Source organism: Rattus norvegicus, chromosome 9, assembly GCF_021556685.1.
Source record: "Rattus norvegicus strain SHRSP/BbbUtx chromosome 9, alternate assembly SHRSP_T2T, whole genome shotgun sequence".
Lineage (NCBI taxonomy): Eukaryota > Metazoa > Chordata > Mammalia > Rodentia > Muridae > Rattus > Rattus norvegicus.
The window spans coordinates 98962466-98987281 of record NC_141542.1 but is presented as its reverse complement, the minus strand read 5'-3'; the positions used below and the strand labels follow the sequence as shown (position 1 = coordinate 98987281).

Here is a 24816-nt window from a genome sequence, read left to right as displayed (position 1 = left end):
TCTTCTGCCCATCCTTCCTTCTCAGCCAATGATAGGCCTCGTTCTATCTTGTACCTGCCTTCACCTGCATAATGACATCATTCTACAGGTTTTATTTGAGGAATTGTCTAGATCTTGTTATCTTGTATACATGTCTAGGGAGGTTATCTTGATTATTAATTGATGTGGGAAGACTCAGCCCCCTGTGGGCTACACCATTCCCTACACAGAGAATCGTGAACTGTATAAGACAAGGAGAAGCTCAAAGGGAGCAGGAAACATAAATGCGTTCATTCTCTTTACTCTTGACTGCAGATGTGATGTGACCAGTTGTCCTGCTTCTGTGACTTCTCTGTAGTGATGAATCATAATCTGGAATTGTAAGCTTAATAAGCCCTTCCCCTAAAGTTATTTTTTTCAAGATACTTTGTCACAACAACAAGAATGAAACTAGGTTACTCTGGTCCCCAGAGCATCCCAGCTATCCCTAGGGCTCTCCAGTCAGTCAAGGCTACTTGGTGAACTCCAGGCAAATGCTAGACCCTTTTTTCAAGGAGTGAGGTACATGGCACATGGGGAACAACACGAGTTTGACCTATAACCTTCACATACACACATATGCAGCTGCACACACAAACAGTAGAGTACATATGAGATGAACATTATGTAAATACTATTTCATAAGAAACACTGAGCATTATAAATTTCTGTTAATGAGTATTTGTACGATGCTTTTAGCTGTCAGTGGGGTGTTGAGACACACTGGGTATTTCTAAAATGATGCTGATACAGTTTTATTTTGACGTCTCCAAAAATCATCCATCCAAGTGTATTGAGAAACTCCAGATGTTCATTAGGATAGTAGTCAAACTCCAGATGTTAGCACAGTAGTCAGGCATCCTTCTTCCGCAGCGTGGCAGCACTCCTCTGTGAAAACTTCTTCACAGAATGCCTACATGAGTATGGAGGTAAATTGCACGAATTATTTTCAAAATATACATATCTCCAATTTTCCATAATTTTGGGCAATTTCTCACTTGTTTACAATATTGAGTAAAATTTAAGTGATTCAAAGAAATTTGCATTTTCTTTCCAAAATAATAATTCGTTTTATTGAGGCCCATTTCTAGAATGAAACTTTTTAATGAAAAAGCTACTTAAAGTGGTCAATTCGGGGATAGAAAAGAAATCAGTGTGTTCTCCATAATTGTATTTTTCTGTCCTCGGTTTTGAAAGAACTCAGAAGGTGGTCCCACCACTCATCAGAAAACATGGTGTTGAATTCATCTGCCCAGCTTTCACACAGAAATTTAAAAATAGCTTGTGATACACGACTGGTTTCTTTCTCCTTAGTAGTCCCTGTAAGGACAGGGGCCCAGAAGAAACAAATTTTTAAAATTGAGACATCTCCATTCTTTATGCCAAAGAGATTTTAGATCAAAGTAAAGAGTTCTTCCAGTCAAGTTTAAAAATAAATTTTCTCTTGTTTACAAATAAAATTTAAAAAGCAAAACTCACCATTTTAACTCTCCTGAAGTTTGTAAATGAGAAGTCCCAGATGCAATCATGACGCACACCATGTCTACTCTAATTCCAGAACATTGCATCATCCCCAAAATAACTCTGTACTTCCCCATTTCCATTTGAGAATATTCCAATTTTTGTTTTATTTCTTTTTACCTTTTATAGTTTACTTACAAGGGCAGAAGAGTTGGATCAGTGGTTAAGACCACTAGCTACTCTTTCAGAGGACCTGGGTTCAATACCCAGAACCCACAAGATGGCAGACAACTGTTTTTCACTCCAGTCCCAGGGGATCTGCCTCCCTCTTCTGGCCTCCCTGGGCACTGCATGCATATGCACAGACATAAAAATAAAGGAAAAACCTTTCCTAAGATAGCCTACAGCGTCACGGGTTTCTTTACAGCATTTTACGCATGCCCCATCCTTGCCCCTCACTACACCCTGTTCTTCCTTTCGATGTCCCTGTCCCTTCCCACCATACCCTCTTGCCCTTGGTAGGATTTTTTTCATTTCTAAGGATGTTTATTCAGCATAACAAGTACCAAGAAAAGATTGCTATGTTAAAAGCCATTTGGGGTTGTTTGGAAAGTGTTTCCATCACAGACATAATAACAGAAGCCATTATTCTCAATTTTATGGCATATTGCTGTTGTAAAAGCCATAAGTATGACTTTCATATTTCACACATGCACATTGTAACACAGGGCACTGACTCCCAACTGTCCATGAGAATCTTCTGGGAGAGAGGAGAAGGCCGGAGGAGTATTTTGGGCACAGAGGTCATCCCTTGAAGGCACTAGTGCTCAAGGTCTTCATGAGGTGCTTTTTCAGATGGACCGAGTCCTACGGCACAGGCCCCTGGTGAGTGTCCTTGGTGTGTGTGTCTTTCGGGAAGGCGGGTCTACGTGCGGCCATATAGGACCCATCCTGACTGTTAAATACCAACATCTTTCCCATAATGCACTCACATCATGACCAAATGTGAAGCTGTTCTATACAAATAACAGCACTCCTCCCCTCTCCCCATCCCATTCCTGCTATCTTAATTACTAGATTTGAATAGCAAAAGTATTAAATGCCCAGAATTGGGGGTTCCTGAAACTAGGGGAGTGAGATCAAAGTACTTTCACAAAATGCAAAGGGCAGATCAATGACCTCGCAGATGTCTACATCTGAATCTTTGTTACTATGTTATTTACATGAGAGAAAGAATTTACAGTTGCAAATAGAATTCAGGGTGTCAATCAGGTGATCTTGAGACAGGAGGTGGGGATCTTGGACTATCTGGGTAATCCACTGTCATCACAGCTATTCTTAAACATGAAAGAGGGGAGGAAGGAAGGCAGCATTAGTGAAGGAGATGTCACTAAAGAAGCAGAACCCAGAGAGCACTAGTTTTGAAGGAAGAAGAGACTGTGAGGCAAGGAACATGGGCAATTCTAGAATCGGGGAAAGGCAAGAATCAGACTCTGTGTTCAGGAACACAGCCCCCAAATACCTTGGTGTCAACCAGTAACCTCCCCCAGCTTCTGGTCTCTTGATCAGGGTGATGATCCTTTGTCACTGTCTATGCTAATTCTATTTCTCCAAGAGAAAGGAGTACAGTGTAAAGAAAGAAGGCTCACTTAGCACACGATTCCAAAGGGGAAAAGGCTGTACGTAAAACCAAGTCCAAGGCCTAGCTCTCATTCTCCCAACACTGAGTGTGGGGATAAGGCATAGGGATATATGACCAGGAGCACCAACTCACCACTAAGGCTCAAGAACCAGATGAGATGATGTGCACTGAAGACCTTTGATGGAGAGAAGCACCAGCAACCGTTTGCTGGGCCTTTTTTGATTGCACCCCTACTCTGTTGAAATTTGTTTACAATAATGGCAAAGCCCTAGGTAGAGTCAGGCTGTGGGCCACCTCGCTCTTCCCTAATGATTCCATATTATTCCCCCTCACCCTCATCCATTCCTCTCATTCATTCAGCTTTCCAGCTAACACTCCTTCTTGCATTGGTTCCATTAAGTGACACCCTGGATGCCACTTGGCTCAGATGTGTCCCTGACCATAACTGCCCCACCCCCTTGTTTTCATGGAGAGTCATTTCTTCTCTCGTCACTCACCTGTCCATTCAAGCCTCAATCTCACCCTTAGTGCCCCTAAAGTTTCCTGTATCATGGCCTCCAGTATGCCCACACAGAAGGCCTTCAATATACCTTCTTCGACTGATAGAAGAGAGGCAACAGTGGCAGCCATAGAGAGAACATGATATTGACTGTAACGGGTGTTAACCATCAGAATCAAGAGTCAGCCTTCTGGTATTAGTACTGTTACTCTGTTTAGGTTGTCCCCCATGAAAGCAAACACTTAGCCTATATTTTTGCTTTTCCATAGGTCACTGATATTTATCCTCTTTACCATACAATATGAATATGGGGTAAGTATATTAATTCATTCTGTACATGGAAAATTCACGTTGTTGTACATATAATTTATTGAAGTTGTCTGTGTGTTTAAATGTTTAAATGTTATTCTCTGGGGTTCAGCCTTTGTGTCCTCAAATAAAACACAATCTGAGCCACTTTGATATCCTTGCAGTCAAAGCTGCTTAGAGAGCTGCCTGGGTGTTGGAGAGGTCTTTATCTTATAAGAACCACAGCCCTTCCCTAAATTCTTTTTATTTGGAACAGAAAAGAAGTAGTTGAGATATTTCAAGATGAAACTAAGAAATGTAAGACTCAATCTGGACGCTTTTTAGCTCTAGAGAAATCTCAGCCTGTAACAAACCTTCTTTCTCCTGCTCTCTCAAGGAAGAATCTAAGTTATGAACCCAGCCTCAAAAGTTTTAAAGGTGTCCTGTTAAGGGGCTGCCTGCCATTCCGGGCTGAAGACTACTGGAATGACTGAGATCCACCCAATCCAAGTCCCTTGATTGTCAGAGACCTTTGGAAAGTAACTGCAAATGATCTCTACTCCCTCTTACTACCTGGGTCAAGGATGGGAAGCCCTTGCTTCTTGGCTTCCTCAAGTCCCTTATTCTTTAACTCAGCTAAGAATCAGTGTCTGTTAAGCAGGGAGAATAAGACTTGCCAATTTTAGTCCACATGCATTAGAGAACGCCCCTCCCCATGATGCTCCTTTGAGAGAGTTTTTCTAGTCACTCTTACCTGATTTTGCCAAGCTTGGTTTTCATATAATATTCATCTACTTTTTCTATTATAAAAGTCTGCATCCTCCTGAAATTCACTCCCCCTCTTCTTTACATCCATGTGGGCAATCATGATTCCCGAACTGAAGACAAGTCAATCATGGGTGCACCCATCAGCTTGTGCTGCAGAGAGATTTCAGAGTCTTCATACAGGGAGTAGCCATATGATAACTGGGGTTTAAGACAGAGGTGTGAATAGAAACAGTACCTATAGAAGGCATCCTGCATTATCTACCAAGATTTTAAAAGTACGATCCCTTTGGAATGCATTTTTTAAAAGAAATTGGTCACATGTTTTCCTTCTGGCCCGAGCAAAGACTAACCACAGGGCGGTGCTCAGCAGCCAAGAAAGGGAATAACCTAAGTGTTCCTCAGAAGGGAGTGGACGCACCAGCTCTGATATTGTGTGAACCGGACAGCTGTGCGAAGTGTGCCAGAGTAAATGTGAACACAGTGATTAGGTGGAAATGGCCAGGTAGTAGGAGGCATGACACCTGAGTATCAATGAAACAACCAAATCACCAACAGTGTGGGTTGCATGTGGTAAATGTATTTACATTAATAGTTAGATATCAATCTAAAGAGTTGGGGCCTCTCACAGCCAGGACAAAAAGAGAAAGTGACTGCTATTCCTCTTTTATACAAATCGATGTTTTGGTTGCGTATCTGTATTATTCAGTTTTGTATCTGGAGACAGATACATGACAGAGTTAACTTTATAGGAGTTCATGTTTTACCTTCTTTAACTTTCTATGCAGTAAGCATGTGTCTTATGACATCTGAGGTAAAGAAGGGTAGCTTCTCCTGGTTTTACCTTAGGAGAAAGATAAGTAGGCTTGAGTGTAGGTGCGTTCCCAGTAAGTGTGTGAGTGTAGGTGTTTCCACTGAAGTTGTGAGTGTAGGTGTTTCCAGTAAGTGTGTGAGTGTACGTGTGTTCCCAATGAGTTGCGTATGGGTGTCTTCCCAGAGATTGTGGTTCAGGCTATGGACAGTTAATTTTGTATAGTATTGTCTTTGTCTTTTTCAAGGGCTTTGCATGAGATCTCTCTTCCTCTCCCTCTCTCTGCCTCTGCCTCTGCCTCTGTCTCTGTCTCTCTCTCTCTGTGTGTGTTTGTGCAAACCCATGTGTATTCAAATGAGCACACATGTGCTTGCTGAGTAAGGAGACCAGAAGACAAACTCAGATGTTGGTCTTTAGACATCATCTGCCTCTTTTTTGTTTGTTTGTTTGCTTGTTTGTTTTACAAACAGGGCCTCTCATTGCCCTGAAATGTACCAAGTAGGCTAAGCAGGCTGCCTCGTGAGCCCTAGGGATCGGGTAGTTTCTCTGCCTCTCTGCTGATGAGGCTACAAGCCTGCATCGCCATACATTGTAACTTTACCAGGGGACTGGGTGTCAAACTCCGTATTCCCTCATCCTGTATGTCTTTACCAAGTGCACGTTCTTCCTTCGCAAGCTCACAGCCCCATTTCACGTGTCAGTGGATGCTTCTTTCTTAGAATCTGCTAATCTTTTTCAAAATGACTCCTGAAATGTAACCCTGCCACACACATCTCAGTGATGCTTGGCAAAAACAAACAATATCATGTAAACAACCTTCCTTTGCTATCAAGGCAGCTAATCTACTGACTCCCCTTTTGCTATTTTGGGTATTTCACTGAGCACAATAATGAATTCTGACCTTAAATGAATTCAAGTACTCAGGGCCTGGGCATTTAACTCTTAATGCTTCAGGATTTTGAACTCCTACATTCACAGATAACTACTTTAATCAAAAGTCAAGAGTCATATACTTCATAAATTTCAAGCTCACTTATGTGTGTCTTATATAGTGTGTGTATAGATTCACACATATGTATAGGGAGGTCAGAGGTCAACATTGAGTGTGTTTTTCTATTGCTCTCCACCATTAATTGAGACAGAGTTTCTTGTGTTTGTGGAGCTCACAAATTCATCCATACCTGGCCAGCAAGTCCCAGGGGGTTCTCCTGCCTTTTCCTTCTCAGCATTGGGATTACAGACATGCAATGCTGTGCCCAACTGTATGTGTGGTTGACAGAGTACACTAGATATCAAATACTCATGGTCACATGGTAGGCACTTTACAGATTGAGCCATGTCTTAGCCCCTTAAGCCCTCAAGTTCTTCAAAACTTTTCATTTAATGCTTAAGGATATTTTCTCTTTGATTCTGCCTGAAAATGTTCCTGCCTAGTCAGTGAAGAGACACCATAACCACAGCAACTCTTATAAAGGAAAACGCTTAGTTGGGGCTGGATTACAGTTCAGAGGTTCAGTTCATTATCATCGTGGTGGGAAGCACAGTGGTGTGCAGGCAGACGTGGTGCTGGAGAGGGAGCGGAGAGTTCTGCATCTGGATTGGCAGGCAGCAGGAAGAGAGGGTGACACTGGGCCTGACTTGAGCATCTGAGATCTCAAAGCCCGCCTCCAATGATACACTTCCTCCAACAAGGCCACATGTCCTAATCCTTTCAAATGATGCCATTCCCTAGGAGCCTGTGGAGGCCATTTTCATTTAAACTACCATGCTGCCCTTTAAAGGAAGTTTAGACTGAGTGAATAAAAAACCAAACAAACTTTTAAGTAGACCCTTTGTCTTTTCTCACCCTCACTGACATTTGTGCACATAGGCATGTATTTGTGTGTGCTTATGAATGTGTCTATATGTACTATACATACTAACTTGTGTTGTATCTACTTACCAGTCTTTCACCAGGATCATAGCTATGGGCTTAGTCTCTCTCTCTCTCTCTCTCTCTCTCTCTCTCTCTCTCTCTCTCTTTCTCTGTCTCTCTCTGTGTCTCTGTGTCTCTTCTCTCTGTGTCTCTTCTCTCTCTGTCTCTCTGTCTCTGTCTCTCTCTGTGTCTCTCTTTTTCTCTCTCTCTGTGTCTCTCTCTGTCTCCCTGTGTTTCTCTCTCTATCTCTCTCTCTGTCTCTCTCTGTCTCTCTGTCTCTGTCTCTCTCTGTTTCTCTCTGTCTCTTTCTCTCTGTTTCTTTCTCTCTCTGTGTCTCCCTGTGTTTCTTTCTGTCTCTGTCTCTTTCTGTCTCTCTATCTCTCTCTCTGTCTCTCTGTCTCTCTCTCTTCCTTCCTTCCTTTCCTTTTCTTTCTTTTCTGACAATGCGTCATGTATCCTCGGTTGGTCTTGAACTTGCCCTGACCTCCTTGCCTGCACCTCCTGAATGTTGCGGTTATATGGGAAGCACTTCTCTATTTCTTTCATTTCACATTAATTTATGCTCATTGCCTTTATTATAAAAATAGGCAAGGTTGGAATAGGCAAAGTTTATTTCTGCTGCATCTTGGTAATCGTATCTCTGCTGGTAGTTCTAGCATCCAACTAATTCCCCTTTCCCGTCTGAGCCACAGTCTCAGTGGTGACTGAAAGTAAACGCTTGGAGGTGGCTGATGATTGTAAACTCTACACGTGGAGCTTGGATTTCTTAGACTACACTTGGTACTGAAGTGGCTGATATATACAGTGTGTGTATACAGTACATGCACATGTGTGTCTGTGTGTGTTTGTGTCTGTGTGTGTATCTCTGTGTGTATGTGTCTCTGTGTATATATGACTGTGTGTGTGTGTGTGTGTGTGTGTGTGTGTGTGTGTGTGTGTATTTAAAGCAGGGAAGAGCCCAAATGACTCAGATTCAGGAGTGTCTGACTGAGGGACACATTAGACTCCCAGCAGTTTCCAATCTTTCTAATTCTGCAACCCTTTAATTCAGTTCCCCATACTGTGGTGATCCCCCCCAATCGTGAAATTATTTTCGTTGCTACTTCATAACTGTAATTTTGCTATGGTTAAGCATTGTAATGTAAATATCTCATATTCAGATTATCTCATATGTGACCTCAAAGGGGTTGTGACTCATAGGTTGAGAACCACAGCATTAGAGGAACCCACCTTGGAGAACCACCAAATTGCAGGAAGAAAAGAATTAAATCCAAACTGAAAGACTTTTTCTGGAGAATTGCCTTAGGAAGGATTTGTCTGGTGAGGGTCACCTATCCCGGCTGATCTGGGAGGCACAGCAAGGAGGCCAAGGAGAGAAAGTCAAGCTTATCATTGAGAATAGACTCTTGTCTGTGCATAGCTTTACTAACTGCACCACTTATAAACACCTCCTGACTGCTCACAGCTTACTAACGCAGTCTTCATAGGAGACGAAGGCTCTAGATGATTCTGCCTCTGGCTGCTTTTGAACAAGGCTCCTTTTTTTCTCTAGTGTCCTCTGTATTTCAGGGTCTGACCCCTGTAATCAGTTCCCCCTAAGATTGATTACCCTGCCACCCACCAAGCAGGGGCTCTGCCTTGGTTTTTTTTCTCCCCAGCAAATAGTTTTATTTTACAAACAATTTTATTGAAATGTGCCAAGATACATGGGCAGCACAAATGTATAACAGGAAAAAAAACCCACACGCACGGTCATTTTAAAAAAGTGAAGGTTCCCTTTCACTAGTCAGAACTAATCTGCTGCCAGGTGTGATGGTGACTCTGTGAAGCTGAGGCAGGAGGATCAAAAGTTTAAGTGCACCCTGGCTACATTGTCTCAAGCTAAATTAATTAGTATTTGCTTTTCCTGGATCCAAGGTAAGAAGTTTGAACATGTTGGGCTTGTTTTATTGTATATTCAAGGAACTTGACTAATCCCTAAGGCTTAATATACTGAACATGTGACTTGGTTTTCCAGAGCAGCAAGAAATATGGCAGCCCCTGTGGAGGAAGAAACTGCTCTGTCTGCCAGTGTTTCCCTGAAAAGGGATCTCGGGTGAGTGAAACAGAGGTCAAGACTGACAGCATGCCTGGGGTCTGAGCCATTCAGAATTTTTAGCCTTCCTTATCCTCCTGTCCTCTGCCTGACTTGTGAGCCTACAGTGTTGCCTATAACAGACTCTCCATGTTCTTAGAGAGGTCTGCCACGAATTGAGACTCAGTGAAGCCGGAGAGAGAAGACAACCTGGGCCGTGCAGTTCACTTGTGTTTTATACAACACTAGTGTCATGGCTCCCCGGTATGAGGAAAGCCCCAGTAGGTTCTCATACTGGCTCGCCTTGTCCAAGGTTTATGGCGGTATCGGTATTTTAAAGGCTCTGAGAAGTGTGTGAAGAAGAAGAAAAAACCTTTAACTTGGTTTCAAGTCATCTTTCCGGACACTTGACCACGATGCCCTTTCCTGGAGAGCACCCTAAAGAAGTTTAATATTCCAGTTAAGGCAACAGTTCTATGTCGCATGGTCCATGTTTGCCTTGACTGCTCTATGTGCTCAAAACGCCTTATCTAGCTCTCTGGTTCTTCATCTGGCATGTCCCAATTCTGCTGTGCAGAGGACTGAGCCGGAGGCCAATTTCTAGTTCAAAGGCCACCCGGAATAGTTCTGTTGGCAACTATCTATTTGGTAAAGTGTGGGGACCACATTGGTCACTACCTTTTGGGAACTCACGCACAGGTCCCTGCACTCTGGAAACTATAATAAACAGCTCGTTCATTCATGAATACTGAGGCTCAGATGAGGCGACTCTTAGATTCAGAATCCTGCCATAATTTTTGTAGCGGTATACTGAAATATCACTGTTTACACCTTAAATACACATAATTGTGTATCAGTTAAAAGTGGTGAGGGAAAGACCACTGTGGAAATATTCCCCACAGACTGGCAAGAAAGGTTAAGGTTGGTTGTCTTTTTTAAGCTTTGGATAATTCTGAGGTTAAAATACAATGATTTTTTTTTTTAACTAAATAGTGTTCAGGCTACTGAAACTATATAGTGCACTGGGGACCTGTCTTAGTCAGGGTTACTATTGCTGCAATGAAACACCATGACCAAAAAGCAACCTGGGGGGGAAAGGACTTACTCAGCTTACACTTCCACATTTCTAATCATCACTAAAGGAAGTCCGGACAGGAACTCAAGCAGGGCAGGAACCTGACGGCAGGAGCTGATGCAGAGGCCATGGAGGGAGGCTGCTGACTGGCTTGTTTCCCATGGCTTGCTCAGCTTGCTTTCTGATAGAACCCAGGACCACCAGCCACCATGGGATTGACCCCTACCATTGGTCACTAATTGAATAAAAAGCCTTACAGCTGGATCTAATGCAGGTGTTTCTTCAATTGAGGCTCTTCCTCTCCGTGGCAACATTACACACAAAACCAGGCAGTACAGGGTCTGGGTTAACTTAAATCTGTTTCTCACAGTTCTGGAGGCTGGGGAGCCAAATTCAAGGTGATCACAAAGCCTGTGGCTACTGAGAGCCATTTCCTGGCTTGAGGATAGTGCCCTTCAGGAGTGGAGAGAAAGAGAGAAAACTCTCTAGGATCTTCTCAGAAGGGCTTGGTGGTGGTGATCAAGTCATCTCCCAGGCAACTCATCTCTTACTCTTGACACACTGGAGCTTGGGATTTCAACACATGAACAGGGGACCTAAAGAAACATTCAGTCCAAACACCATCATATCAACCCTGCTGGGCTAGGCATGATACTCAAAGTGCATGCTTGACTGGTAGTCAGTCTTCAGGGCAAAACATTTCCTTCTTCCCACTTCATGGTTTCATCGCTGTGTCCATGTGTCTTTAGAAATCTCAGTCCTCTTAGTTCTGCGTTTCCTTGCTGGGGGGATCTTTTTGTTTCACCCATCTTTCTAGGGACACTTGACAGTGGAGACAAGTTTTAGTCATCACAGCTGGGTAGAAGGAGCTACTAGTGTCTAGTGGGCAGAGGTCAATGATACAGTTCAGTGTCTTGTAGTGCAGGATACATTTACACCAGAGTCCCCAGCATCAACAGACTAGAGAAGGCCTGTTCTTACCGCCACAGCTCTGTGGGTTGTGTGTGATTATTTGTGTTTCCATCCGATGGTGTAAGGAGCCCAAATCAGAGCCAGAAACCACATCCAGGTGCCTGGCCTCACCTCCAGCACTTGCTCCACCAGCATGGAAAGGTTATTACACGCAGGTTCCAACACCTGGGTCTACTGTCACTGTGTGAGCTCAAGTGAGCCCTTCCTGAGACCCAGCCCTTACATTTACTACCTGGATCCTGCTTCCTTTTCTTGAGCTTCCCCATGATCACAAGCCAATGACTGTGTACAGAGTGTGCTTTTTGGCCTCCGAGGCTGTCTGTGGATTGCCAGGGTTCCCGAAGCTGAGCTTTTCTCTTCTACGTGTGTGTCCCTGGTACTGGGTGGCCAAAGGGACTGTGTGTGCAGCCCTAGCAACCTCCACCTTTCCTGATGTCTAGGATCTCCTTGTGAGGGCCACAGGTGGGGGTGTCATTTTCCAGCAGAAAATGTGGGAGGAAGACCATATGTCACTGGGAGGGGGTGGAGATGTGGGCCCTCAGTCCTTAGCATCTAGCCAGCTCTCCATTACAGTGGCAGCTCCAGGTGGACTGTTGACTAATAATAATGAGCTGACATGGAATCCAGGGGCTGGAGGTGTCTCCCTAAGGCTACTCAGCCCATTTAGGGAAAAGCTGGTGACTCTAAGAAGGAAGTTAGTCCTTTTTAATTACTGTTTATTCCTTGATAACACAAGATGAATTCTGGTCATTTTAAACCACCATGACCCTCTACCACTCCCTACATTCCTAACTGAAATTTTTTTCTTTCTTTTCTTTTTTTCTTCTTCTCAGCAAGTCTCCTTCTCTTCCTCTTCCTTTTTCCTTCTTCTTCTTCCTCCCTTCCTCCCTCCCCCCTCACTTGTCTTTCACCGTGTGTGTGTGTGTGTGTGTGTGTGTGTGTGTGTGTGTGTGTGTGTGTGTGTGTGGTGTGAATCATGTGGGACTCATTGTGTTTATTAGGGTTGCTTGTATGAGCATGTGTGGAAAGCTGTTACCAAGGCAGTGTTCCCTCCTCTGTGAATATAGCACAGAAGAAAGTGACACCTCCCCTACAACTGTTAGTTGCCACCAGTTCCTTACAGAGGAGCAGTGGTGGCATCATGAACCCTTTCCCATCCTTGGTTAGCAACCTGTACCAAGCACTTAGATTTTTCACCTTACAGCTATGACTTCAGGAGAAACATTATCCATCCATGCAGGGGGTTAAAGCAATTCTTGACAAGCAAAGCTAGCTTCTTGAGAATAGCTGTGATTATTAGCTTGTTGTCTGAGTCTGGAGCTATAGTGAGGCAAAGCAGGGACAGATACATGTAGCGGCCCAGTATCCTCTCTCAATCAGTTTGAGTATGGCTGTGCCTAAACTCCGTCATTAGCTCCCAAGGGTCGTGTAAACAGCCCCTGGGCTCACAGTGCATACCTTAGAGGGACGAGCTGTTGCTTGTTGGCTTCCCCTTTGGAAGGGGAAGCCTGTGCTCCATTGCACTGATTTGAGCAAGTAAAAAGTCTGCATACATCAGTCAATAGATTAAAACCCAGACTCTAGCCAAGAGAGAATTCAGAAGCCTCTGCTGCGGCCACTATGAATCCACAAGGTGACTGTTTCCAAGAGAGAAGAACACAGTTAATCGTGAGTCTCTCCTCTGTCCCTAGACTTCCTATCTCACACTGGCACTGCTAGGAAGTGAGTGAGCTCTCATAGTTCAAATCCTCGTGACCTTCAAATGTGGCCAGAGATGAACATCTTCAGAGCAGGACAACTTTGACCACAGTGGCACTAGGAACTTTCCAGGCCAGTGGTGTTGGGGTCAGGGTAAGAGATAGGAGTGTCCCCTGGCTGGCTGGCTTGCAGACTCGAGCTCAATCTCAGAGAGAAAAGGTTGGTCTAGAGGATTAAACCAATTCCTCTGGGTCAGAGTATCCCTTGGTTATAGGATGTGAGGTGTGACTATATAGCTACTGACTCGCTCACCTACATAATCTATGATGCTTCTCCACCTCCTCTCCACACTAGCTGTTAACCTCTCTGTAAGGAGGTGAGATAGCCTTGGGTAGGATACCTTAGTCTTTGTTAGTCTCCAGGGAAGCAGCTCCGTGTAGTTAGTGGTTGTCTGTGTATAAGATGAAGCCATGTCCTTAGGAACCAGACTGGACCTTTTATGAGTTCTGGGTTAGTGACTAGGAGCTGTATGTAATTTTTCATTAATTTGTGTATTTATTCACTTTACATCCAAGTCTTGCAAATACGTCCCCCATTATCTCTTCCCCTTATCCTTACAGAAGGGGAAGCCCCATTTGGGTACCATCCCACCCTGGAACACCAAGTTGCAGCAGGACTAAGCTCATCCTCTCCCACTGAGGATCAACAAGGCTGTCCAGCTAGGGGAAGGGGATCCAATGGCAGGGAACAGAGTCAGAGACAGACTCACTCCTGTTATTAGGGAACCCACATGAAGACCAAGCTTCACATCTGCTACCAATGTGTAGGGGTCCAAGGTGTGGCCCCTGCATTTTCCTTGGTTGGCAGTTCAGTCTCTGCGAGCCCCCATGGGCCCAGGTTTGATGATTCTGTGGGTCTTCTTGTGGTGTCCTTGACCCTTCTGGCTCCCTCAATCCTATCCCTCACTCTTCCACAAGACTCTCTGAGCTCCAGCTGATGCTGGCCGTGGGTCTCTTCATCCATTCCCATCAACTGCTGGATGAAGCCTCTCAGGAGACAGTTATGCTAGGCTCCTGTCTGCAAGCATAGCAGAGAATCATTAATAGTGTCAGGGGTTGGCTCTCTCCCATAAGATGGTTCTCAAGTTGGGCCAAGTCATTGGGTGGCCATTCCCTCAATCTCTGCCCCATCTTTATCCCTGCATATCTTGTAGGTAGGACAGATTTTGGGTCGAAGGTTTTATGGGTGGGTTGATGCCCCACTCCCTTCACTGGAAGTCCTGCCTGGCTACTGGAGTCTCAGCTAGGGTCCCCATAGATTCCTGGGGGCCTCCCTTGTCCCATGTCTCCCGCTAGTAGAGGGATAATACTAATAATTTAATCTTCCTGTAGCTTATTTAAAAATAGGTGAATGTATTTTATCATCTGAGGAAGTGAAACAGCCATGAAACCAACAAAGCTCTATGATGTGGTTTTCTGTATGGCATCAAATGCCTTTAAATTCATCCCATCTTCAAGGTTTTAGTTTGGAACCCAGATCAAATATTAATGAGTCTCTCTTTCCTTTGGGATTATAGATCCCTGACTATGCTTAGTACAATAGAGCCCTGTGCTCTCACTCACCCAGCCCTTATACTTTATCAACCTGCATCCTGTGATTAAAAAGTAGGATTTACTTGGGGAATTTCAATTTTTCTTAGTCTTTCTCATGTCACTGATTTGCACACACAGATCTAACTTTCAGACTCTATCCCTCACACAGCTGCATTTAGGACACTAACTTCAGCCAGACAAATGGTTCCATGAAGTAATTTTATGTCTCCAAATTCTCAGTAGTCAATAATGTTCTCTTTCTTTGAAACACCACACGGTGACAACTGAAGGTGGCTAAAGCCAGTCTGTCATCCATTCCTTGGCTTTGGAGCTGCTTTCTTGTCCTGTTTCACCCTGTTCCTCCAAGGGCTTGATGTCTTATCACTAGACAATTCTCTGATTAGTGATATGTATGATGCACTTTAAGGGGCACCAGGTAACCTGAGGTCAGATAGCTGGGAGCATTCTCATCGATAGACATGAGGTGCCGGATCATGCCTTTGTCCGGCAGAAGCAGGGAAATTCAGAATGTTTTTGAGGCTAGTGCCCTACTGTTAACATGTATTTTCTGGTGGATTCCAGCTGTCAGGCTGCAGGTTGCCATGCTGGCTTAGATTGTTCAAGTGTTTATTTCAGAAATGCTAACATGGTTTTTGAACACCAGAACACTTGCGGAAGCTGATGGGACACATTTCCAGGTTGTAATTTGCTTCATCTTGGGGTTGAGTATCTCTGAGAAGGGTTGTGGGGGGGTCTGTGGTTATCAGAGCTCTGGCCTGCCTACAGTGTGGCCGCAGTTGGCATCTATGTGAAGAATTGCTGCAGGTAATTAACATCAGTCTGGGATGCCGGCAAATCCCCTTGACACCTGGCATTTGTGTATATGGGAGAAGGGAACAGACTAGTTGCCTCCCACACTCTACAGTGTGCCACATGTTCCCCATCCCTTCAGGGGTACACGTGGCTCTAATGTAACAGGACTTCCTGCGGGATTCAGGTGTAGTGCGTGTTTGATGGTGGGTTCCATGTTTCTGCTTACATCCTTCGTCTTCTTCAGTGCAGTGATTTTCAGGGGGGCTTTACGTCTCCCTATGAGGAGTTCAAGTGCTAATTTGGTCACTTGGCTGTGCTGTCTTAACTGCAATTAATAGTAATAGTACTGCTTTCTCAATTGTTGGACAAATAACCATCAAATAAATACTAGTCCGGCAGAGGGCAAGACCACGTGATAAAGAAGAAAGTCCCTGTGACTGGGAAGTTTCACTGTCCTTAGGAGAAACCGACATGCCTTATGGGATAGAGGATACAACAAAGGCCCTTGCTTCTCCCTGGGTGGCTAAGTTGGTGTCCTGGGCTGGCCTTGCCTAGAAGCACGTGGATGACAGACACAGGGTACTGGATATGCCCTTGAGTTTGGACTTGCTGGAGTTGGAGGGCAGCCAGCCCCAGCATGGAGGAAGAGTCACATTAACACCCACAGCTTCTGTGGCAAATTAGCACATGCTTGGTGGCTTGCGGCAACAGAAGTGCATGCTTCCACAAATGCTTCAGACCAGATGTTCAAAGGCAAGGGACAGGCGCTGCCAGGATCCAGCTGGAGAATCTGCTCCAACCTCTGTGTTTCTCTTTCTGGTCCTAGACACATTGCACCAGCTTCTTTCACGTTGCTTTATTCTTTGCTTTATTCTCAGTGGTGTTGAAGCTCACCCTCACATAAGGAGGCAGACATGGGAGGGCATTTAGAACTGCCCTTGGGCAACCTATGATAACTGAGTTCAGGATAAGATCCTAACAGCACCTCATCTCTCGTCATCTTATGCCCATAGTAGGGTTAGGGACAGTGGGGTCAAGACTCTGGGGAAGACAGGGTGTTATTAGGAAAGCCTGCTAACAGGCTACTACACTAGCCAGGTGAGGAGTCACAGAGTCTTAACAAGGAGTAGATATGGAGGTAGGTGGTTAGGCTCAGAAATATTCTCAAGGCTAGCTTGACTGCAGAAGGAGGCTCCTGGGAGCTGTTGGGCAAGTGCTCAGGGGTGCTGTGCTACCTCTGAAGGTGTAGGTAGTGTGGAGTGACAAATATTACCAGAACCACATTTAAGGGAATGGCATAGGTCCAGCTCTGAACTTGTATAGCATGAGGTCCCCTGCATATGTAGAAGGTGTTGAGGAGAAGTTGGCTGAGAAGGGACTGGGAGAATTGTTTGACTGTGGATACAGAGTGTTCCATGGAAATACAGAGTCTCCCCCATCAAGAGAAGGTAAGAAGGGGTCAAGGCATCCCACTGGAGCTCCAGGGTCACCCCCACCCACAGTAGAAAGAGGAACCATACAAGACACAGTTGGGGGGGGATCACATAGAGCTAGGGAGAGGTGGAAGGGAGGGAAAGAGGGGAAAAATCACAGGAGCAGAGTGCAAAGAACCCTACCTGGTGTCCTAGGTCCCCACAGCACATAAATAATGTCACGGTGTTCCCAGCACAAAACGGGAGAACTGTTCATTAGGGTCTGCTCCAAGAGGTGACCCTGTTGTCCAAATGGCTAAACTTTCTCCTTTGGTTCTCTGTGCAGAGTTTTCCCACTGTACCTGCATATTGCCTCTGGAGAGCATAACTAAAGTCCCTGATGCTCCCCGAGACAGACTGACCATGCCAGTTGTTAACAGACGAGGCAATCTTAGGTTGCAAGAACATTCTTTGCTACTGCACTCCAAGATCCTTGGACAGTTCACTACCTTTTCATTCTTTGGTTTTAAAACACTTCCTGATGTCCAGATCCCTCTTTTCCCCAACAGTAATGGGTGTGTGTTGGGGGGGGGGGGAGATTCTGAAGGTGCTCTGTGCCTAGAGGACGCCAGCTTCACATGCTGGACAGTGTCAGAGTGTTTGTGATATTGCAGTGACACCTAGTGGCAATTTTTCTGAATTACATTTCAGCATTTAAAAGTGGGACATTATAAAGGGAACTATATCAGGATAAATAAATGCAGCAAAGGAAGAGGTGTCTCAGATACAATGTTTATCTGTAAAATTCAGTTCCAGAAGTAGTCATTAAGCATGAGCACACACTTATTATTTGTACTGTGTGAGACAGTAGCCAAGGTCCTGGGAATGGATCTCTGGTCCCAAAGACATTCTAAAGACATTCTTAATATCTGCTTAAGCACAAAACATTAATGAAATGAAAGAGGTGAATCTGTCTGCTATTGTCGGGTAAAAATGATGGTTTGAGGAAAGCGAGGTTGGTGAGGTCTGGAATGGAAAGCAAGCAGACACCTTGAGATCAGAAGGTCTGAGTTTCAGAGCTCTACTTCCCCAGGTCCTGTCTGTGTGGCCTCAAGCACATTGCTTGAGGAAGCACACGAGGGTGGCCTTCTGCTTCCTATTGTTTTAAAGAGCTCATAAGAAGAAAACAGAACACCAGGGCTTAGAGCAGACAGAGACTGGAACATGCAGCTTGGTTATTAATGTCCCTGCTGCCAACATATTTTTAAAGATTTATTTATTTATTATGTATGAGTACATGGCAGCTGTCTTCAGACACACAAGAAGAGGGCATCAGAGCCCATTACAGGTGATTGTGAGCCACCATGTGGTTGCTGGGAATTGAACTCAGGACCTCTGGAAGGGCAGTCAGTGCTCTTAACCACTAAGCCATCTATCTCTCCAACCTCATCAGATGAGAGGATGGTAGGGTTTGAGTGACAGATGAAGAAAGGCTATTGTCATTTCTGGGATACAAGTATAAATGGTGCATGAATACGTGGGACACATGGACTGGCGGGTTGGGGTGGTGAGGGAAAATGTCTTGTCAGAGGTTAGGCAATGACCCAAGGGAACGGCAGGCTGGAGGGAGCTAACAGCTATGTTGGGGGAGAAAACTGGGGTCAAGGGAGTGAGGGAGACTGACATTTGGATAACCTGTGCTACAAATGATGTGACCATGACTTGGGGTTTTGCAGTAGATGTAAGGCAGACATTGAGTTTAAAGGACTACATGACAGATGAGGTCATGGGAGGGAGAGACAGTGAGTCCAAAGGGATCACGGGATGCAGAATGTAGATCAGTCACCATCTGTAGGCACTGGGAAGGAGCCTGGAAGAGAGGAGCCCTACTTTGACCCCAGAGAGTGTCTAGAAGAGAGCTGGCAACCAGGGCTGGAACTAGATGATTTTGAGGCCTGCAGGAAGAGAATTCTGCAGTAAATTAGGTCAAATGTTGTTACCCAGGGAAGTTTTATAAAGAAACAGGGAGTTTGGGGAGATTCACAAGCAGACTAGAGAGCTTACCTGGCATTCCTCAAATGCTGTTGTCCCCTCCCCATCATGAGTGAAGAGTATAAGTAAGGGTGGCCTGTGACTGTAACTCAGCACTGAAGCCAGGGGGCAGACATGAGCAGAGGTAAGAGAGTCCCAAGCCTTCAACACTCAGCTACATAGAGTTAGAGCCAGCCTGGGCTGCAGAGTGAGACCCTGTGTCCCCAAAACTGTTGTTGTTGCTGCTGCTGCTGCTGTTGGTGGTGGTGAAGAAGAAGAAGGAGGAGAAAGAAGAGGAGGAGAAGGAGGAGGGGGGAGGAGAAAACCCTGAAATCTCACTGCAGACAACATAGGAATTAGTGAAACCCTACACTATGCCAGTAAAGCAGTGGGAGGCAGAGGGGTCTGGAGAGGGGCTGACCATCCAGGTAAGAATTCAAGGTAGCAAGGATATGGGGTTGAGTAAGTCGTGATCCTGAGGTAATTTTCTTATCTATCAGTGTGGGGACAATGTTGCACAACTTTCAGTGTTACTGGCTATATCTTATGAGGTAGCAATGGAGGGTGTGTGTGTGTGTGTGTGTGTGTGTGTGTGTGTGTGTGTGTGTGTGTGTGTGTGTGTGAAGCCAGGAGCCAATCTCTGAAGCCCTTTCACCTGTTTTGAATAGGGTCCCTTAACTGGCCCGATCTCACCAAGCAAGCAAGGGATCTGCCTGTATCCACCTCCCCAACTCTGGAATTCCAAACCTATGCCTTCCCACCTCAGCTTTAAAACAGGCTCTGGAGCTTAGCAGGTCCCCACGCTTGCATAGTAAGGACCTTACAGGGTGATCCATCTCCTTCGCCCATATATATGTTTGTAGTCATCAGTTTGCAACTAAACTGCTAAAAATCACAAGAGTGCTGTGGTTTTGATCACCCCTCATGGGTTCCAGTCTCAGAGTAGCCAGGTCAGGGGCAGCCAAAAAAAAAGCTAACTTGAAATTTTGATTTGTGTTCCTTAGAAAGATATAATTTTGCATCTTTTGACCATCTTCTACCTTGCAAAACAAACGTGATTTTCTTACTCCTAACTTAGTTAACCAGGGACAGAGTCCTAAAAAAATGTCCTGAGCTCTGAGAGACGCTGCGAGGGCTCTGATCTCCCTCCTTTGAGCAGCAGAGCCAGGAGCCTGGGCTGCTGGAAGGACCCTTCTGATGACCCATGTCAGCTTGGCCCTGGAGTAGAGGGAAGGAGGCGACCTGGTGGTTTTACAAGGTGGACCCAACTTGCCCAGGGTCAAAGTGATTGTCATTTGATTCTGCACCCAGTGACATCACTGTCTTATAATGAAAATCACAAACCACAGAGTAAGTTCTGCACACAGCTGTTCAATCTGAAACTCAGTTGCAGGACTCTGTGTAGAACCTAGTTTAATCATGTCATGGTTGGTGAGTGGGGATTAGGGCTTAGAATCAGGTATACATAGAAAGAGAGAGATAGAGATTCAGATACAGATAGAGATGGAGAAATATTTTATATATTTATATAAATATATATAAATTTATAAATAAATAATTTTATATATAAATATATATATATTATTTATATATAAATGGTATTTATATATAAATACATATTATTTATATGTAAATAGTATTTATATAAATACATATTATTTATATATAAATATTATATATATAAATATATGTATGGAAAGTCTTGGGATGATTCATTTTCTAGTTTTGAAAACTAACTTTCGTGAACCATTAGTTTTCTCTCTTCACTCCGTCTATTCTATGAGAACCTTAGAGATAAGCAAGCCTCAATATTACTTACAAGGAGGCCTTTTTCCCTGAACCCGTTTTTATGTGAACAGATTTAATGAAAATAGAAATTCTTTCTGTATTACCACAGATAAATTATTTAGTCTAATTGAGTGAAATGGCAGACCACCATTTCAAAGACGAACGTCTGGGGTTCTTTTTTTGTGAGCAGCTTTTAGACAGACTTAGTGCAGTCACCCAAGGTTTAATGTGCTTCTTTTAGAAAATTTTATCGTATAATAAAATAACCAATAATATTAAAAAGCACTGAAAACGAAGTCATTAAGTTCATTTTTCAAAAGGGGACATTCCACATTTTATGTGAGTTTTCCACTTACAAAGTGGCTGTGTGGGGAGGTCGGAATCCAGGTCTAGTGGCTCACGGCCAGCAGTTTGCTAAGACTGCAGCAGGCTCGCAGTTGGCCTGCTGCTCAGCAGGTGGCGTGGTACTCCAGAGTACAGAGCTCCATGGAAGGGTCTCAGCACTTTACAGATGTCCTGAAAGCCAGTGTTCTGGGGACAGTGGTTTGGGGCTACAAGGAAGTAATTGCACCCATCTTTCCTTGAGGTGGGGCAGGGCTCACCTTATTTTGTGAAACAATTTTTGTCCTCTGCGGTTATCGTCTGAGTGTGTTTTCTCTCCCCCAAACTCATGCTGGGGCTCACTCCCCAAAGCCATGTGTTAGTTGTATGAAGGGGTATTAAGAAATGTACGATTACCGTAATGCTCAGAGGTGGGGCCTCTGTCAATTGAATAGCTTAGAGTATTAGAGCGGAGCTCCCATGATTGATCTGGATGGCTAATTGAGGATGAGGAAGAAACTGCCCCCTACTCAATCACTCACTGTGTGGCATAGCTTCCTAGCCTCTGGACAGAGCCTATAACATGGCATTTATAATTTGCTTGTACTTCCATAATTATGAGCCCAAATAAAATGTTCTGTCCTTTGTTTCATCTTTTGTTTTTGTTTGTTTGTTTTGGGGGTTTTCTTCTTGGTGATACTGGAGAATAAACCTCACGTATGCCCGGTGTGTGCTCTACCATCGAGCCCCTTCCTCAGCCCAGCTTCTTTCTTTATAAGTCACTCTGCCTCTGGGTAGTGTAATTGTAGTAACAAAAGGCTGACCAATCCATCTTTCTTGCCAGCACAGCCGTGGACACCTATGTTCTGTCTCCCAGGAGGTCTCGGTTCAGTGAGTGTAGGGTTAGAGGGAGGGCACGGGTAAGAGGTTGGTGGAAATGGGTGAGCGTGTTCTTTGGCACCCTGGGAAGACATTTTATTTTCAAGGGCAAGGGCTGGAGGTCAGGGTGAGGTGGTCTTTCCATGGGAACTTTGAGAGACTGTCAACTTTGAGGAAGGGAGGGTCCTCATCCGTGAGTATAGACCGAATGCTCAAAGCTTTGAAAACAAGAGATTCCCGGGAAAGGCCAGAAGTCGGTGCGCATGCCCAGGTCAGGGCAGGGGGACCTTGGAGGAAGGTTGGCTTTCCCTCGGTAATACAAACAGCTCTTTTCTGGTCTGCTGTTTGTTTTCAAAGTATTTTTATGGTTCTTTCTCTAATCAGGACCCATTCCCACAGCATACTAAATGGAATTCCATCAGACTTACCACGGTGTTAAACATTTCCACTCCCCCACCCCCGTTTTTGCCTCAGCAAAGTCCCATTAGCTTACTGGATTCAGGGTTGCGTGTTTGAAATGAATCACATTGAAGAGATTTATGGCCAGTTAATTGGCCGTCTTCCGTCTTTTTCTTAGTTTCCCTTTTATGTGAGCTTTCCTCTCGCTGTGTTCTCAATAACACATTGTCGTAAAGCACTGTACTCAGAGAAGATCACTGGGAGGCGATGTACAAATTGCTTACAGGATGGAGAGGCACTTTAATTCCAAACTTGCCATAATAGCAACTGTTTTCTGATTCTCATACTTAGGAAAGAAAGAGAACGTTTAAATGTCTGTCATTCAGTCTCATTTAAAGGTTAATATTAGATATAAGATTAATTGACAGAGGGTAAGAAGGTCCTTTCAGGTCATGGTCTGGGATGTACATGCTGTCCACTGTAAATTGATCTACCTTCCCACGTTCCCAAAGTTTCACAGTTCTGCTTTATCACTGCCACTATTTGGTCTCTCTCTCTCTCTCTCTCTCTCTCTCTCTCTCTCTCTCTCTCTCTCTCACACACACACACACACACACACACACCAGACACACACACACCACACACCACACACCACACATCACACACCACACACCACATACCACACACACACACCACACACCACACAAACACCACACACCACACATCACACACCACACACCACATACCACACACACACACACACACACACACCACACACCACACACACACACACACACACACACCACACATCACACACCGCACACCACATACCACACACACACACACACACACACACACCACACACCGCACACCACATACCACACACACACACACACACACACCACACACACCACACACCACATACCACACACACACACACACACACACACACACCACACACCACACACACACACCAGGATTCTTAGCAATTCCAAGCTTTGCTAATTCTCAATCAACTGTAGCCTTTATGTAGAGGATGGGGAACATGAAGAAAAAGGGAAATTCACATAAGGAACAGTTTTCAGCTGCACCTCCTGGGTAGGTGTTAAAGGTTGTCAGTAATGCTGTGGAGCTAGTGACCCAATCGTGACACAGAGATGACACTTCATCTCTATTACAAAGGTCACGGGTGCTGATCATAGGATGCACCAGGAGGTGACATGGCCCTGGCTTGTATTTAGCCTCTCCTTAGCTTGCATACCATTCTAGAAGCCTTCGTTTGTAAACAGATAGGGAGCCATTGGCTCTGCCCTGTTTCTTGAGGGTTGGGAGCATATGTCATACCGTTCTGTGGCTTGTTTTTGTCATTTACACATTTTGTCACAATCGTGCACCATAACGGTGGATAGCATTTACCCCAACGGGTACTCTCTTAAACAGCTTTACATTTGTCACAATCGTGTACCATAACGGTGGATAGCATTTACCCCAACGGGTATTCTCTTAGACAGCTTTACAGGTTTTATTTGTTTTCGCTCTAAGCTATTGACAAAGATGCTGCCGTGCTTGAGAGAGGTTAGGGATATAGTCCAGAAAGGTCTGAATGAAGCCCATTATTATACATAATTAATATATGCTGATGAGATATTTTTAGAAGAAAAAAACGTACTCAAGGACACACAGCCAGTAAGTGTGGCCTTGTGCTTTCAGAACATTCTGCCTGGACCCTTAGTCACTGTCTTCCTCATGTTCTCTGCCAGTCAGAGTGCACCTGTTTTGCTCTCTCTAATGGCTGTTTGTAAATGCCGTCAGCGTGGCACATTCTCCTCAGACCCTCACTGAAGACTCGCATTTGCTCAGGGGAGTTTAGCTGTCCACATCCTCATCCCTCCGTCAACACCTCATCTTCAGGGTAGACTTGCCCTGGTTCTCTCAGCCCAAGGCTGGGCAACTGACCCGTGCCCTCCTGTCAAGGGCTCTTCTAGCTGTTGACCAAGGATGAATATCTTCCTTTTCTTTCTTCCTGGGCTGCCTTTCTTACCTACATCACTCACTGCGCTCTCTCTCTCTCTCTCTCTCTCTCTCTCTCTCTCTCTCTCTCTCTCTCTCTCTGCTACCTACCAGGCTGCTTGCCTTCCATGTTTTCTCTATACTTAGTAGCTCAGGTGAGTGGCTCTAAATTGTGCTTCCTTGTTAGAAGTCACACAATGTGTTCACCCTGTCTCAGGCTCCTGGATGTTCACAACTCTGTTTTTCCTGTTATCCAAATGATATTGTCTTGAATCATTGTGGCTGCCTCACCAGGTCCCAGTTCAATCTTTTGTGCCATCTCCCTCTGCTTAGCTGGGCCTGCCTAAGTCACA

General features: G+C 44.7%; 1 protein-coding gene across 7 annotated transcripts in view; it reads left to right on the top strand.

Moving 5' to 3' along the window:
• The window catches only part of Col4a4 (collagen type IV alpha 4 chain), a 123831-nt gene that overhangs the window by 11447 nt on the left and 87568 nt on the right, over positions 1-24816 (top strand). For all 7 annotated transcript variants that reach the window (XR_015628581.1, XR_015628582.1, XR_015628583.1 and 4 more), the window contains 3 exons: positions 2208-2364; positions 3890-3932; positions 9417-9494. Coding sequence is in view for 4 of the 7 variants with exons in the window: in XM_087565528.1 (XP_087421654.1) it covers positions 2318-2364; positions 3890-3932; positions 9417-9494 (168 nt within the window). In the remaining 3 variants the exon portion in view is untranslated. The remainder of the gene's footprint in view (positions 1-2207; positions 2365-3889; positions 3933-9416; positions 9495-24816) is intronic.